The following is an 18,664-nucleotide window of genomic DNA, read 5'->3' on the forward strand; positions in this document are numbered from 1 at the left end:
CAACAGATGAATGGATAAAGAAGATGTGGTATATATTACAATGGAATACTACTCAGCCATAAAAAAGAATGAAATAATGTTATTTGCAGCAACATGGATAGACCTAGAGATTATCCTACTAAGTCAAGTAAGTCAGAAAGAGAAAGACAAATACCATATGGTATCACTTAATGCGGAATCAAAAATATGACACAAATTAACTTATCTACAAAACAGGAACAGACTCACAGACATAGAAAACAGACTTGTGGTTGCTGGGGGTGGCAGGGGTGATGGATGGGGAGTTTGGGACTAGTAGATGCAAACTATTATACATAGAATGGATAAACAACAAGGCCCTACTGTATAGCACAGGGAACTATATTTAGTATCCTGTGATAAACCATAATGGAAAACAATATTAAAAAGAATGTATATATATGTATAACTGAATCACTTTGCTGTATACCAAAAACTAACACGACATTGTAAATCAACTATACTTCAATACAATAAATTTTTTTTTAGAAAAGTTCCCAGGGAATTCCCTGGCAGTCCAGTGGTTAGGACTTCCACGTTTCCACGCAGGGGGCACAAATTCAATCCCTGGAACTAAGATCCCGCATGCCCCACCATGTGCCCCACCCCCCCCAAAAAAAAGTTCCCTTTTCTGTCATCATTAACACTTGTCATTTCTAATCTTTCGGATAATAGCCATTCCAACAAGTATGAGGTGATATCACGTTGTGATTTTGATTTGCATTTCCCTGATGAGTAATGATGTTAACCTTTTTTTCATGTGCCTGTTGACCATCTGTATGTCTTCTTTGGAAAAATGTCTATTCAGATCTGCCCGTTTTTCAACTGGATTTTTTTCTTTTGCTATGAATTTTATGAGTTCTTTATATATTTTGGATATTAACCCCTTATCAGATACATGATTTGCAAATATTTTCTCCCATTTAGTAGGTTGCCTTTTTGTTTTCCTGATGGCTTCCTTTGCTGTGCAGAAGCTTTTTAATTTGGTGTAGTCCTACTTGTTTATTTTTGGTTTTGTTGCTTTTGCTTTTGGTGTCAGATCAGAAAAAATCATCACCAAGACCTATGTCAAGGAGCTTATTGCCTATGTTTTCTTCCAGGAGTTTTATGGTTTCAGGTCTTACATTTAAGTCTTTAAACCATTTTGAGTTAATTTTAGTGTATAGTGTATGGTGTAAGATAGCGCTCCATTTTCATTCTTTGCATGTGGCTGTCCAGTTTTCCCAACCCCATTTATTGAAGAGACTGTCCTCTCCCCATTGTAAGTTCTTGCCTCCTTTGTCATAAATTAATTGATCATATATGCATGGTTTATTTCTGGGCTCTATTCTGATCCACTGATCTATCTATGTGCCTGTTTTGACCATACTGTTTAATTAGTGTAGCTTTATAATATACAGTCCCCAACATATGATAGTTTGACTATTTTTTGACTTTGCAGTGGTGCAAAAGTGATATGCATTCAGTAGAAACTGTACTTCAGATTTTGAATTTTGGTCTTTTCCCCAGCCAGTGTTACACAGTACAACACTCTCATGATGCTGGGCAGCAGCAGCAAGCCACAGCTGCCAAGCAGTCACATGATCACAGGGTAAAAAACTGATACACTTACAACCATTCTGCACCCATATAGCCATTCTGTTTTTCACTTTCAGTACAGTATTCAATAAATTACATGAGGTATTTAACACTTTATTGTAAAATAAGCTTTGTGTTCGATGATTTTGCCCAACTATTGGCTAACATAAGTGTTCTGAACACGTTTGAGTTAGGCTAGGCTAAGCTATGAGGTTCGGTAGGTTAGGTATATTAAATGCATTTTGACTTAGGATATCTTCAACTTAAAATGGGTTTATTGGAACATAACCCCATCGTAAGTCAACGAAGATCTGTATAATATTTTATTTCTTTTTCTTGGCTAATTTCACTGGCTAGGACTTTCAATAACTATGTTAAATAAAAGTGGTGAGAGTGGGCATCTTTGTCTTTGTTCCTGATCTTAGAGTATGATTGAGTATGATGTTAGCTGTGGGCTTGTCATATGTGGCCTTTATTATGTTGAAGTACGTTCCCTCTGTACCTGTATTGTTCACAGTCTTTATTATAAATACTCAAATGCTTTTTCTGCCTCTATTGAGATGATCATATGATTTTTATCCTTCATTTTGTTAATGTGGTGTATCACATTGATTGATTTGCAGATGTTGACCCATCCTTACATCCTAGAATAAATCCCCCTTAATCATGGTTTATGATCCTTTTAATGTATTGTTGAAGTTGGTTTGCTAATATTTTGTCGAGGATTTTTGCATCTATGTTCATTAGGGATATCGGCCTGTAATTCTTTTCTTGAGGCATCCTTGTCTGGTTTTGGTATCAAGGTAATGCTAGCCTTGTAAAATGAGTTTGGAAGAGTTCCCTCCTCTTCTGTTTTTTGGAAGTTTGAGAAGGATTGGTATTAATTCTTCTTTGAATGTTTGGTAAAATTCACCAGTAAAGCTGTCTGGTCCTGGACTTTTATTTTTTGGGAGGCTTCTGATTACTGATTCAATCACTAGTAATAGGTCTGTTCAGATTTTCTATTTTCTGCTTCATCATGATTCTGTTTCTAACCCATCCTCCATATTACTGCTGATGTTACTTTTATAAAACCCCCAATCTTATCACACCCAAAACCTCTCCTGTTAAAAAAAAAGCTGTGCAGTGCTTTCCCTGCTGCCTACAAGTGAAAGTTCAAATTCCTAAGCATGTCATTCAGTCTGATTCCAAATGTTCATTTCAATTTCATCTTTTTCCCCTCATGCCCCATCCCATATTCTGTTCATCCTAGTCTATTAGCTATTCCCCAAATGTGTCATGAAACTTTATGCCCCCGTGCTTTTGTTAAGGCTGTTCATTCTCTCCAGTGTCTCCTCACCCTACCCATCCCATAATGGCCAAATCTCACTCATTCCCCTCTTGGTGAAGAACCCCCAGGGCTCACCCTCACAATTACTTCCTTTGGTATTCTCATATAGGACTAAGTACCAGTAGTACTATAGCCATTTATTAGTTGTTTTATAATTACAGATGTTCTATTTCCTCTACTCCTCTACTGAATTATGTTTCCATTGTTTTGACTTTGTTTTTCTTTGAATTCACAGTTCCTAGCATAGTGACTAATACATAGGAGCTCAACTAATGTTCTTGTTTTTTTATTATGGTAAAAAACACATAACATACAATGTACCATTTTAACCATTTTTAAATATACAGTTCTGTGACGTTAAGTAATTCACATTATTCTGCAGTCATACCACCTTCTATCTATGGAACTTTTTCATCTTCCCTGATACTCTGTACTCACTAAACACTAACTCCCCATTCCCACATCCCCGCAACCCATGGTGATCACCATTCTACTTTCTGTCTCTATGAACTCGACTACTTCAGGTAGCTCATGTAAGCGAATTGTACAATATTTGTCCTTTTGTGACTGGTTTATTTCACTTAGCAGAACATCATCAAGGTTCATCCATGTTGTAGTATGTGGCAGATTTTTCTTCCTTTTTAAGACTGAATAGTATTCCGTTATATATATATATACACACACCACCTTTTATTATACATTCAGCCATCAGTGGATACTTGGATTGTGTCCACCTTCTGGCTATTGTGAATAATGCTGCTTTGAACCTAGGTGTGCAAATATCTGTTCGAGTCCCTGTTTTTACTTCTTTGGGATATATACCCAAAATCAACTAAATGTTTTTTTATTGATTATTAAATTAGGATATATTTTGCTAATGTACAAAGCTTGTTTTTTCACTTAACTTAGTCTGTGGTGAATATTTATTTAAAAGTTTAGAAATCAGCAGAATATTCTGTTGCCTTCTATAGGGTACCAGCCGTCCTTCACACTATCATGTTTTATGGGATGATAACTGCTTTACTGCAGATGAACTTCAACTGCTAACTTACCAGCTCTGCCACACTTACGTGCGCTGCACACGATCTGTTTCTATACCTGCACCAGCGTATTATGCTCACCTGGTAGCATTTAGAGCCAGATATCATCTTGTGGACAAAGAACATGACAGGTAATATAAAAGCGTAACAAGTACAGATTCTCACCCAAATCCAAGTATGCTCTGTGTGTTAGGATTTTCGTGGGAAATTTCTTTAAGTGTTTACATGTAAGTAGGTGCCTCTGTCTTTGCCATAAAGTACTGCCATTTAGAATTAAAGTTCCACAGGCTGTTAGAAGAGTCAGTGATCCAAATGAAAAGCTATGATAGAACTGACTGCCCAAGATGAGGGTTCCTATTAAAATGTGCAGTCTGGGCTTATTAGTAATAGTGTGATGTAGTGATTTTGTTGCTTTACCAGATTAATTCAAGGGAGAGATTATTGGTAATAAAAGTGATATATACAGACAAAATTATAGGATGTCTTGGATTTACTTCTAAATAGTCCTGGAGAGGTGAGAGATGTAAAACAGAACTGGCCTTGAGTTAATAATTATTGAAACTGGATGATGGACATGTAGGGGTTCATTATACCGGCCTCTTATTTGTTTTTTAATTTTTAAAAAATTTTCTACAAATAATATTTTTCAGAATTTTTACATCAGAATAGGGTTTGGTTTTGTGTTCACTGCCACTTTTCTTACAGTGCTGAAGGAAGTCACGTTTCAGGACAGAGCAATGGACGAGATCCACAAGCTCTTGCCAAGGCTGTACAGATTCACCAAGATACCTTACGCACAATGTACTTTGCTTAAAAAGTCTAAGAATATTCTCTGAGAGGAAGAACTGGAAGATGAATCAACATACAACTTATGTTTCCAGTGGAGTCAGCTGAGTGGGGATGCCTCCAGCCATACAGAAACCAACACTGTGTGGGGGCCAGGGTATGATCTTTATGTTGATACAAGGAAGATTGTTTACTTCATCAAGGAACACAGCACCATTATGCAATATGAAACCAGCCAACTGCTTTTTTGTGCGGTCTCCTGTAGGAAGTATCGCGATCATTTAGTTTTCACTTTCTTGTAGTCTAACCCTTTTAATGCCTTTACCTCAAGTTGCTTGGCAGCACAACTCTTTGCAAAAAAAAAAAGTAAAGAAAAAGTAAATGATGGTTTTTTAAAAAACACACCTATATGAATAATCAAAGTGATTGTTCACAATTATGTGTGCAAAAAATGTGCATTCATGTATTCTTGTAAAAGTTATCTGTATATTTTACTTATATACATGCATACTGCATATGCATATATATCTGTATCTACACTGATAATAGATATATATGTATCTCTGTATATATTTTATAGTTCATTCCATTGGGGAACTTTCTTTCCCTTTTATTATCCTCCCACCACCACTATGATTTCTCTCTCTACCGCCCTTGCCTTCATCACCTACATTTGTTTTTCTCTGATGCTACCAGTAACATTCAGATGTTCATGTATCTGGTTCATTTGAATATGAAGCATGGCAAACTAGATTTTTATTTTGCACGCCCTACTCCTGTCTTGTCTCATACATAATTCTGAGTCCTCAACTCTTGGTATTGCTTTCTTAAGAAACTATATATATATATACACACATATATATATAAAAAATATGTTTTTGTGAGAGTGAATGTCTGCCCCCTCCTGCTCTCAACTTACATTTGCCATTTGTGCAATGTGTACATAAGCAGTAGCAACCTAAACTATTCTTTTTCTCTAGTGAGTTTGTTAAAGCTGCTATAAATATATAAAAAAAAAAACACACAACTTTGTCAGAAGTTGTAACTTTATATATAAGCGATATGTATTCTAAAGTCTTCTGTTTCTATGTGTTATACATGGAAATCCCTTAAAACTTTTACAAAGGGTAAATATTTTAAATGATTGGAACTGTGTAGGGTTGAGGCCTCTGAAATTGGGTGGAGAGAAGGGATTGTGGAGGGTTTTTTTGGGTTTTTTTTTACTAGTTTATTTGCTGCCTCTCATACCTTAATGTGATTTTCATATATATATATTTTTATATATATGTGTGTTGTATATATATAAACATATATGTATGTGTTTTGAAGTATAGCTTCTTTTTCTTTTATATTTATTAGAATAGTGCTTTAATAATTATAGAATCATATTGGCAACATCTTTTATAGAAATATAATCATGTTTATTTTAAGAACTGACAACTTGTTTTTGCTCTCTTTTAGTGCAATAAGCAGTTTTAAAAGAAAGCTGTGTCTGTTTGACATCTTTACCACAGATAGTGGGAGAAACAGGCACCTCCATAATTTTAAAAGGGCAAAGTATATAGCCTTAATTTCAGAAGGAAAGTTTTGTAATTTTCAAGTTTAAAGCATGTCTTGTAAAAATCATAATGAAAATGAAGGAAGTTAAATTTCCTAAATGAGTGTTGACCTTGAATATTAGAAATAAAGTTGAAGAACTTTGATTTAAGTAATGACAGCAACTAGCTTTAGATTTAGAAGATATTTAAATTCTTTGAAAATAAATCATGTTTATTGAAGAATCATACTGGTAAGGTGCCCATTTTCACTTACTAACATGAGTCAGGAAAATATAAAATGATATTTTAAAAACTTTTTTTGCTAATTCATCACCAGTGTAACTTTCCTTTTAAAATTAGGGTGATGGTGACAAAGGAAGTTAGGACTTTGAGCATTTGAAATTAGTTAAATCACTGAAATGTTGAAAAAAGTTTTGCAAAACTTTTGTTTTATTGACTTCACTTTAAGATATTAAAAAATACTATAAAGCTGTCAAAACCAAGTTTATCAGTAACCTTGGATTCAGGGGAGCTTTGCACTTTGTAACTCATGAAAATAGCATTTTAATTTTTTTTTTTTTTTTGCACTGGTTCAGAGTATAGATATTACAGATTGTTTCCAGTGGGCATTGTTGTTAACCTTTCAGAATTCCATCTGCACATGAAAACAAATGGATTAGCTCTTTAGTTCTCTCTTACCTATAATCCACACTTATTGCCAATTTACTGTATTTTGAGCCTAAAATCTGAGCCCATATCCTCCAACAGGTATGAAATCTTTTGTCCCTCTGCCAGAAAACTAAGAAAGTACTGTATTTTGTATGTTTATTATATTGAAGTGTATGAAATGCAATTTACAACACTGTTTTAAAGCTCTTTACGTAAGGTAATGTTTGTGTAGTGTATACATTTTTCTCCCAACCCTCCCCCCTCCTCCAAAAAATTTCTATAAAGAGTGTATTTTTTTTACATTGAAATTTCACTGAATATAGGCAAGAACATAGGCAAGAGAAGAAAATAGTATATCCTAGGTGGTAAAAACCTGATGGCGTATGTTTGCTCAGTATGAGTAAAACATCTTCCTTTATCAGTGGGAGCTGTACAGATTGATGTGGAAAACTTTAGAGCCCAGGGAAGAACTGTAGATAACCTTTCCCTATTTACCTGCTTTACCTAATTTTCAGTCACTTAATCTCACATGTGCTAAAGTAAAGCCTATAATTTAAAACTATTTAGAAGGACTTTTACAGAGGAAAAAAAAATTTTTTTTAATATAAAGCTTTACATTTGAAGTGAGTTCTTTTTAGGGTGCTCTTAGAGTTTCAACATTGCTAGTTTAAAGTTGGTTAACTTGAAAGAATATGTATAGTATATTCTATTTTGCTTACTAACAAATTGGTATATCAAACTTAATTATAAGAAACTTTGTGCTTAGAACTTTAAGGTAAATACTAAGTGGCAAATATTTTTTGAAATTTGTTTCGTTATTATACTTCTGGTGTAGAATTGCTGATCTTTTTTTATTTAAAAAAAAAAAAAAAGGTTGTTTTGAGTTTAATGGTCATGAAACGCAACAGTGACCTTTCTGTTCCTGCCCTTGCTCACTAACTATACAGTGAATGCTAAATTTCTGTCTGCTGTTTTCTGTGATGTAAGAGTGACTTTAAAATGTCAGTCCCAGCAACTGGTATAATAGATTTTCATGTGAAGCAGAATTGGGAGTTTAATGTATATTCTGGATGGCAAATGTGTAAAGTGCTGATACATGTTTTATATTACAGTATCAAGTTACTGGCATTGAGGACTATGCATTTATAATACCGTAGCTGCTATATTTATTTAATGAAGTAGAGTCTGACAGTTACTGCACTTAACAGTAAGGAAATGAGCAGGATTCAAGGCTAGTGTTAGACTTTTTTTTTTTTCTAAATAAGATTTAAGAACATGAAATATCAAGGTAACAAAGGGTGCTGCCAATTTAGTTTCAATTTAATATCAGGATACTCTTTCTTCGTTTTAGAAATGTGGATTTTTACTTTAGCAGTTTTGGAAAAGGGTTCCTCAGCCTCCTCAGTACTGGTTTTTAGCATATTTTTTACAGGAGTACAGGTGCCCTTTATTTTTTTCTTAATATTTACCTTTAAACAAGTTTCTCAGAAAAAGTACTCTGTGGAAATCTTCCTGTTTGTAACCTATTAATTTATTTATCTTCCTACAAGAGAGTCTAGGTGGGATTCTAGTAGGAATGTACTGGGTGTTTTAGAAGGCACTTGATAAAGATTCATCTCTACTTTCTAGCATGGAGACTTCTAGCCCTCTAAACACCTATACTGGTTTTCCAAACTAGGTTCTCTGATGACCCACCACTGCCTAAAGTTTACTTATATATTCTCTAATGGATTTTAGTATGACAGACCTCATGACAGGCTTAGTCATGACAGACTTAAAGTATGACTAAGGAGATAGAAGCTGAGTTGCCATTCAGTAAAAGTGGCTGGCTGAGGATCTCAATGTTTAAGGACAAGGTGAACACTCAGAGTGCCAGTAATCAGTCTGAAGGATCTATTATTGATGGATTATAGACCAGGAATTAGAGACTCTTATTCAAGGAATTTGGTGGGTGTTTGATTCAGAGGCCAACATGAATTTGCCATGGGTGGTGATTTTTATGAAATCTGTGAAGCTAGCCACTTGGATTCAGCTAGAATATTTTGTAGTCTTGCTGTTAAAACTTGATAGTGATGTTTTGCCAAGAAGCTTAACTGACAGCTCAGCATAAATTTTATTCAATATCGTTAAACCTGGGTTAAATATTTATTTAACTCATCCTCTTAGATGTTCTCCTACTGAATAATTTTTAAAGACAAGTTGCCCCTAACAGTAACTTGCTACTTAAATTATCTTTTATGAGTTATCAGTCAAGCTGCGAAAGGACACCATTGAACTGGCATCTTTATTTTGGCTTTTTTAATCCTTTTCATTCTTTTTGAGAATTCATGGATGTCTTAAAGCTTCAATAATAATACCTGGGAGACTTTATCAAGTGAGGCCTTTGTGAGTGGCAGTATAACCCTGACTCTAAAGTCTGTCTTCATTTTCCTTTTTCCCTCTCATTTGATCATATAAAGCACTTTGTGATTCTACAGGAGTCGAAAAACAAGCCAAGAATAATGTGTAAAATCAGTACATAGATGTGAAAGTCAGAATTTTCTCCAAAAAATCTTTTTTAAAAAATTTCCTGCTTATACTAAGAACATTTTTGATCGGTGGCAATATTGGAAATGATGCTGTGATTAGTGAAACCTAAGCTGACTCCCAGGAAGAAAAATTCAGTCTCTCGCTCTCTGTGTGTGTGTGTGTGTGTGTATATATATATATATATATATATATATATATATATATATATAGCCTCAAAGGGAAAAATATTTTTAACTTTTTCCTACTTTTAAAAGTGGTACATTTCAGTTTATAATTTTCCATGTTGGTCAAAATCATTTCTTTTAACTAAGATATAATGGTCAAGGCTTATGCTAATATTATCTACTGCTAGTTCAATTTTATTTTTCTTTACCCATCAAAGATAGTGCTCTATATTTTTACATCGTTGTAAGAATCTTTTGCTCTTAAAGTATGGAAGTTAAAGATTTTAATTTGATTTAAAGATAGAAGTTTAATAAATTTCATATGGAGGGTTGAGATTTACCAATGAGAAGCCCTATTAAAATATCAGGTAGCCAACAGTGTGACAAAATTAAGATGCTATCAAATCATCTATCTGGCCATTGGTCTCCCTTCCTTTTTGAAATCAATGTCTTAGGTAACCAAACTCTAATGTTGTGTCCATGTTAGCGTGTCAGTAAAGCAGAGATGTTCTTCAGGGTAGACAATGAATTAAATTTTTAAATCATTTTTTAAAGCGAGGCGGTTCTTAGAAAGTGCCTTTTCAGAAGATGGTGCTGTAGATTTTTATTTTTCAAATAGCATGAGGCTAAAAATTTGAAAGATAAATTATTTTAGAATTCCAAGAGTATGACCGTTTCATATAAATAATGTTATTTGTTGTTCTGAATCTGGTCCAAGGGAACCAAGTAAAGCTTTTATTCAGTAAAGTATCTAAGTAAATGCTCACCAAATATATTTTGTAAGTTTAAAAACACAGTTTTTAACAGAATTAACCCTTTCAGTTCTCAGCTGTGTTGCAGGTATTATATAAGGCATATAAAACAGCAAGTTTGCTTAACTTTTTAACAAGAGTATGGATATAGTAGTAAGTGCCCGACGGCAAAGGTAACTTGCCAGAAATTATGTCATAGGCTACGTTTTCCCCCCCAGCATATTGACCCTTTTGTAAATATCTACTGGCAGCCTTTTCTAATTAATCTTTATTAAAGAAGACTGCTTATAAAGATGGAGCCAAGTCATCATGGAAATCAGTGTAAGAGAAGTAAAATGATTCTCTATCTTTAGGGAAATTTTTTCTTTTTCAGGCAGCAAGAAATATTCTAAATGTTTCCCTCTTTTTTCTAGCATAGGTGAAAAATGATGACAGTGCATCTATATGATCAATTAATTAGAAATAGAACAGGTAAAATTGGGCTTTGGAGGAAATAAGTAAGAGGGAGGATAATAGCAGGACTATTCATACTGGTTGGTAATTTGGTAATCTACCAGAAAGCGATTTTCCCCTGAACTAGGAAGTAGTAAACAGCAGTAAATGATCACCTAACCAGTTCTTGCTTGTGAATTTGGTGAGCACTCTTCCAGAAAATAGACTTAAAAACACACAAAAAAACACACCTCAGTAACTTTGTATGCTGCATTATGTAATAATGATAGTAAAATTATACTGATTGTTTGGAGTGTACTATGTCTGTCTGCAAATACACATGCACATTAAACTTTTTCATTTTTTATAATGTCATAATAGCAATTACGAGTTTATTTTTTTAATATTAATTTTTCTATTGTGATGTTTATATTTATTGGCAATTTGTGCGCAACTTTTATATTTTGCTTAGATATTGGTTTTAAGGTATTTTATTTTTATAGATATCTCTAGCTTTTCCTCTTTCTTTGTAATATTAGCAAAGATTAAGATGGAATGTTAATATGCCAACCAAACTACTAATTCCATAAAGTCTAGAGTTTGGATTTTTACCAATAAACCATTAACACTATTTTCTAACTTAGAATACTTAATGTTGTTTATATAGTGGGCATTAAAGACAGTCTTTAGACAGATTTCTAAACGTGGAGGGGAGGTGGGGCTTTTCTTTAGTTTTCTTTCCTTTAAGTAGAAAACTAATACTAATGGATTGGATTTATTTTACCTGATCAGCAGTTTTGGGGCAACTTGATTGTTTACACTTCTTATTTCTCACTTCAGCTACATTGAAACTGCTTTAGGTGGATACATCATCCAGCGTTAGGATTGTGATACCATTCTCATAGGCCTGGAAAACAAAGAGCAAATGATCCAGAAGTCAGTGATAATTGACTTTGAAATGGGCTGCTCCAGCCCCCACCATGATTATGTTGAGTGGAAGATTTGCTACCCTGATCTTTTCCCTACCATACCTTTAACGTTGATTCAACCCTACCTTACTTTTAAAGTTGTTTCTTCTTCATCAATGAAGAAACAGAGTTTAAGTGGCTAGGTAGAATCAGAGATAAAGGCTAATATAGTATTTCAGCTACTTAAAAATTTAATAATTATGAATGTGAATTAATTGGAAGACAGTTAAAAGTATGATTATAGAAAATTAATTTCAAGCATATGTGGTTACTCCAGTTTCCTAGTGAATAGATCAAGGTAATTTGTATTGACATTAACTTTTTATAAAGGTGCATGAAAAAAGTGAATTCTGTTAAACAGGTACAATATTTCCATTGTGTTTTTACACAGTGAATTTGCTTGGTAAGCCATTTTTTTCTGTAAGAGATTAAAAGATAAACTTTATCCCTCCTCTGAGCTTTAAATGGGTTTAATGTATGACATTTTGCCATACTGCATTCTTTCACTGAGAGGGGTAAATGAGAAAGTTTCAAGTAACTATAATTGGAAAAGTATTATTTTTATGTTATGTGAAATTTAACGATTTAAAATGAATCAGCATGTGATTTCGTATAGACATTAGCCATATCACTTTTTCCCCACGTTTTTGCCAGTTTCAGTAGGTTGATACACACACACACACACACACACACACACACACAGCTACTTCCTTACCCTACATCAAGTATTAATTGAACGTTGGTATTCTGATTATAGGAATTTGTTGATACTAAAAAACTAAATATGTTTCAATCAGATATATTTTTATTGCAAATATATGCTCCCCTCTTAAGGATATTTATTGTAGTTATAATTTTAATAGTTTTATTCATTATGCTTCAACATTGTCCTAGATTGACAGGCATATAATTCTTGTAGATCAATATTTTTAAGGCAGCTTTGAGTAGAAATCATCCTTTATTTTCTTTTTTCCTTCCAAAAGCTCATAGGAACCTGACACATAGAGCTTATTTTGCTCTTTTAACTGGTTGGCTCCATAAATCAGGGTACCTGGCATCAGTAACTGAATTACCACAGTGAAGTACTTGGTGACTTGTTCAAGTTTACAGTCATCTCTTAGAACTGTCATGAATAGGCTTATGTGAGTAGAAAACAGATGGGATTGTTGGTCATTAGAACTTTATTTTCTTTGCCTTTTTTTTTTTTTTTTGGTTTTATTATTTCTAAAAATTGACTGCATGCACATCTGTAATTTTATGTTTAAAGTTTAAGAGGCCATGCCAGAAACTAGAGAGGGAGATTACCCTGGTATTTAATGCCTAAAACTTTCCATCTTCATTTACTTCATGGCTTTAGTTGGAAGAACAAACAAACAAAAATCCTTTCATTTGGCCCTTTATTTTTAGAACCAAAGAAGGAAAGACTCTTTCTACAAAAAATGTTTGCAGGTGTGATAGGAGATCTTTGTGAAGAAATGGACTAGTGGGATTGTAAGAGTATGTAGTGAGGGGGTAAATGAGGAAAAGGAAAAGGTTTCTTTGCCGGAATCCTTGGAGAGAAACCTTATAATTGTTTGATATTTGTCTGGTTCTCACAGTCACATTGTAAAAGAGGAACTGTTGCCATTTGAACCTAGGAAGAGAGTCTCTGTAACCTAAATTTATTTTATGTTGTTGTCCCAGATCTAAAGCTGCATCTATTTTGATTAGAGAAGTTGCTTCTGAATAAAGAAACGAAGTATTTATCCTTAAATAGAGCCATGGCGTTGCTATCAACACGGCTTCTCCAGCTTTTCCCTTTATATAGAAAACACAAAATAGGACCTTTCCAGACAAGGTAGTCTTTCCTGTAAAGAAAATATTTTTTGATAACAGATTTGGGGGAAACACTGGTAGATTGTAATGAAGGGGGAATTTTGCCTAATAACATGGACGGTCCAACCAGGTTAATGGATACAGTTTGATCCCAGGGAGTTTAACAAGAGGAGCCTTTGGTAGCAGGTTAAACCTTTGGTTTTGGTAGCAACAGATTTGGATCTCCAGTGTTAACTGCAGATATCTCCCTGTTTCATAGAAAGGGAATGATCTCATAGTATTGATGATGATCCTGCAAATGTGCCTGTGCTCTTTCTCTAATTCAAAAATCAGGACTAGCAAGCACTAACCAAAATCTCCTAACACTTTGTCCTATAAGATTCTTTAAAAGTTTTCCAGGAGCTTTCTCCTTTCTTAGCCCAGGGTACAATGCCTTGCTCCTCTTTAAAAAAGAAAAGAAAAAGGATTTAGAGGCAGTTTAGATAGAATTCTACTATGAGTAAATAATAGGGTCTTTAAAATACTTGGGAAAGGAAGATCACATGCCGCAATTTATAGCTTGATTGAGAGACTCTTTGAATACTGTTTTTCATGTTTGGGTTCTAAAGTTTTTTCTTTGACCTACCATTCTTTGATTTACTTGAGTGCCATGATTCTATATTGGGATGAAATCAGTGTTTTATGCCATTTATGAATTGTGCAGTTTTTCCCTCTCCACACCCTACACACACACACTGTTAAAAATAAAAGGGGGAGGACTAAAAAAAAAGAGAGGTAATGAGAATCATTAGAATGTAACTTTAGTTAATATAGATGGAAAGAAATCCTAACTTGGCTAAATGAGAATTAAGACTGAAAGTGTTAGTGCTGCAGGTATTATCGCTATCCATAGAGGTTTTTGCTAGCTATAGAGTGGTAATATGAACAGAATATATACCTGAAATATGATGTTACAGCAAAGTGATAAAAGAAATTATTCTTGAAAGTAATATTTCAATCTTCTCTAACAGAGATGCCCATATTCTTAAGGAAAATGAATGTAGCTCCTGGTTTTAATGAATCAGACTCTGATTTAAACTTCAGAAGATTTGTAACTTTTATTCTGACACATCTTCTTAAATATGTAAAAATTACACTGAATGAATACTTAAGACTATTCTTTCCTCTTAATTTACATAATGATTTTTTTCAGACCTTAGTTCTATAGATATTGATTTCTTTCTCACATATATGCCTCTTGGTGTGTGCAGAATTCCATATTAAAAGTTTTTTTAAACTCATTTCCTAGTCAAACCTGAACTGTAAAGAAGGCATAAATAGGTTTAAAATGCAGGAAATTTTAGAAGATCACAACTGGAAAAAGACTGTTGAGAACTTGTTGCCTTTGAGAGTAGAAAGGGCTCTAAAACTTGAACTGAGATTTGGAGTTTAGTCAGAGCTCTGCCACTAATTTGCTCTGTGTCCATAAGGCAATTTCCTTAATCTCTGTGTGCCTAGGTTCTTATAAAATGGTAGTGATAATAATACCTGCCCTCACCTCCCTCACAAAGTAGTTGTAAGAATAGGATAATGTTTGTGACAGTGCTTGAGTTCTCCAAAAGAAAAGCTATTCAGAAGTTCAAGATAAAAGAATATTGTTGTGTGAAGGGTTCATTTCCAGTTTGCTTCTATGAAAGTATCTTTAGTTACCCTAGATCATTTTATCAAACAAGTGTAAGAGAAACTGAGGCTTTATCATGGTATGGTGTTCACCTACAAACGTATTCTGTTCTGTTTCTCCCCTGCTGGATATTTATTGCACAAGCGGAATTTTTCTTTATAATAATCTTTGGAAAAAGTGTAACTTCAAAAACCAAACTCCTTTTAGTGGTGCTATGGCAGCTGTGATTGTATTTTGAGTTAGATTAATGTGGTGAAACCATCAGATAATCAGAAATTAACTTTGCCTTTTGCCTTCAGGCATTTTTGCTACAGATTGGCATCAGAGGCTGTTGTACAACCAGATAGTTATCCCTTTGTTTCTTGCAGATTTTTGGTACCTTTTTTTGGAACCTTTTTTTGGAGTAAGGGGTTAGGTTTTAAGAAGGAAAAGTGTGCTTATTTCACTTACCACTTTGCAGAGTTGACCGTTGCTTTCCAATCACCATGTACCTGTAAAAATTAAAATATAGTAAAGGGTTTTTTCTTCATTTAAATTCAGTTCTGAGCATCTGCAGGTGATATCAGGCAGCCTGTTGGTGTCTGACCCAGTTATCTTTATGGATTGTGGGCAGAACCTTACATTTCTACAGGCTTACCCACTTTCCTGAGGGGAAGGGGCGCTTGTTTCTAGGAAAAAAACAAAGGGCACATCACCACAGGTTGTGTAAGCAATTCCTTGTTGAAACAGACAAGTTTGGTTTGTGTTTTGTTTTGTTTTAAGAAATAAAAGGATGCATTTTAGGTACACAGGGTATGAATGCATTCAACATTTATTTTTTTATCTCTGTAGATGCTGATCTCCCCTTGTTGCAGGCAGTTTGGGCTTTTCCAGCTCATCACTAACATGGATGAGATCTATCTTAGTTTTATAGGATAATGAGAATTACAAGTACTGAAAAGTTGGGGAGATTCATGCTTGGAAAATGAACAAAAAATCCACCTTGCTGGGTGAGATAGCTGAGAACATTGGATATATCAGGAATACTTTTAAACAATTTTTGCTGTAATGTGTAGCTTTAATATCTGTCTTCAGTTATGGACCCCATGAAAGTATTACTGTATCTTGTGAATAAAGATCATTCTTGTGAACTAGTATATGGATGCATTCATAGGCTGTGGGAAGCAGTGATGTGTGTATGTGTGTGTGTGTGTGTGTGTGTGTGTATAAATATTCTATGTTTATAACACTGTGTATTACATAAGTTTATATAGAAAAAATAATGTGTTTCTTTAGTGTTTGGGGGACTAAAATTGTAATATAACCATTCCAGTGTAATCTGACCACTCAGTCTAGAGAACATTTGTATTACACACAAATACACACCCCTAAAGCATTGCTAACTGCTCCCACTTGAGATAATTGCTGCTTTTTTTTAAGCCCGAAGTAGTGGACAGGAAATAGCACTCTTCTAAAAGGGGCTTTTCTGAAAAGTAAAATGTAAATGTAGGACATGTGGGGAGGTGGGGCCTCCTGCAAATGCCCTGCAGATGGACAAATAGCCTTTTAAATTTTACTTTTTAACCATCTTAACCGTGTGTGCCTATTTGTACTGCAGATGTGAAATATTTTGGGGAGTTAATATCAGTATGTTTTGAAACTGAATTATTACATAAAATCAGAGTAACCTCTTTCTCCATCCTCCTTTTCCACACTGACTCTTCTTGCCAAATATACCAAGTTTCAGCATGGTAAAATGATGGACACTCAAACCTCCTTCCTCATCTTCCCTATCCTGTCTTACACCTGGTCTGGCCTTATATTTTTTGTTGGCTTTTCATAAGTAAGAACAATTTACTGTAGTACTTTAGAGACTGCAGAATTTCAAAATGTTTATAAGCCTTCCTTTGTTAATGTTTGGTTACACGATAACATTAGTTAAAACAATGGAGTAAGTCTGAGTTTGTAATATGCTACAAGATAAAATCTTGAGTGATATTAAACTTGACTGCCACATTTTATTAAGAGGAAATTGGATTATATGGTGGGTGGGAGCTAGTCTATGATATATATGTAATCACTGTATAATTAGAAACACCAAATGTTGAGTCCTATCACTGTGTACTTGGGGGCCAGGCTTTGGATATGGTTGTCATTTTAATTCCTCAAAGACTATATGTCATTAAGATGAGCAGAAGGCAAATAAAGTTTTTAAACAAAACTACTTTTGGGGGGTATTTAAATTTTCTTTCCCCAAAAAAAATTTACTACAAAAAAACCTAGGGTTGAGACTGAGAAGCTTCAAGCCGCTTTTTAAGCAGTTCAGTCACTTACAATATTTTATGTTAAAGAAATTGTCATAATTCTTTCTGAGCCAAACTGTCACTAAAATGTCCTGTGACAGAACCACTCCTCTTTTTTCTGCCATTCTGTGTATTGGAAGTGTTCTTAGTTGTATTTGTTTTTAATCCTTGATTTTAAAATATTAATGGTTTTAGTGTTGCTTAGCTTCAGTTTGAAGTGTAACTTTCACTAATAACTGCAATAAAAAGAAAAGCTTTGCTCCAAACTTTGTTTTGTGGTCACATCATTACAGCACTTCAGGCTTAGGGAAAGGGAGTTGGTGTGATAGAGTGGAAAGAATTTAGGCTTTCCTAATCACGAAGTCCTGAATTCAAACCTGGATTGCATGATTGCGTGACAATAGACGAGTTCCCTGATGCTTCTAAATCTCAAGTTTCCTCCACTATAATGAGATAATAGTAGGGCTGTTGGGACATTAAATGAGTTCATAGATGGAGGGTACTTAATAGTGCTGGGCATGTAGGTGGAACTCAGGTTTTAAAGAGGTTCTGCTGCGCCGGCCCCCCACCAACCCAGGACTTCCCTGGCGGTCCAGTGGTTAAGAGAGTCTGCACTTCCACTGCAGGGGGCACAGGTTTGACCCCTGCTTGGGGAAGTTCCACATGCTCTGCAGTGCGGCCAAAAAACAAAAACAAAAAAAACACTGGTGGGGCTGGGGCTCCATATAAAAAAAAAAATTAAAGTGATGGAAAATACAATTCAATAAATAAATAAATAAATAGTTTCTCCCCCCACCTTAAATAAAAGACACTGGGTCTTTTAGACTCTCCTCCCTTTAAGACATTGGGTGGCATGGAAAGAGGGGTAAGCAAGAAGCCAGGCTTGCGAACTCTGCCAGGCAGTGAAAGAACTTAAGAATAGGTAGGATAAAAAGAAACTGAAATGGACGGGGAATCGTCACAGGTACTGAAGTGGATACACAGCCCAGGTATGATATGCAAGAAAACCCTGGACTGAAATTTTGAAAACCAGCTCTCAACTGTCCTAACGGCATAGCTTCAGGTGTATCACTTTTCATTCCATAATTGAAGTTAATAGAGTA

At 34.6% G+C, this 18,664-nt stretch overlaps 1 protein-coding gene across 7 annotated transcripts in view; it reads left to right on the forward strand.

Annotated features, from left to right (window-relative positions):
- AGO3 (argonaute RISC catalytic component 3) overlaps positions 1-17,827 on the forward strand; it is a 126,449-nt gene extending 108,622 nt beyond the window's left edge. For all 7 annotated transcript variants that reach the window (XM_067725471.1, XM_067725472.1, XM_067725473.1 and 4 more), the window contains 2 exons: positions 3,898-4,097; positions 4,672-17,827. In XM_067725471.1, the coding sequence (XP_067581572.1) occupies positions 3,898-4,097; positions 4,672-4,780 (309 nt within the window). In that variant the 3' untranslated portion in view covers positions 4,781-17,827. The remainder of the gene's footprint in view (positions 1-3,897; positions 4,098-4,671) is intronic.
- Positions 17,828-18,664: the final 837 nt, after the last annotated feature.

Source organism: Pseudorca crassidens, chromosome 2 (assembly GCF_039906515.1).
Source record: "Pseudorca crassidens isolate mPseCra1 chromosome 2, mPseCra1.hap1, whole genome shotgun sequence".
Lineage (NCBI taxonomy): Eukaryota > Metazoa > Chordata > Mammalia > Artiodactyla > Delphinidae > Pseudorca > Pseudorca crassidens.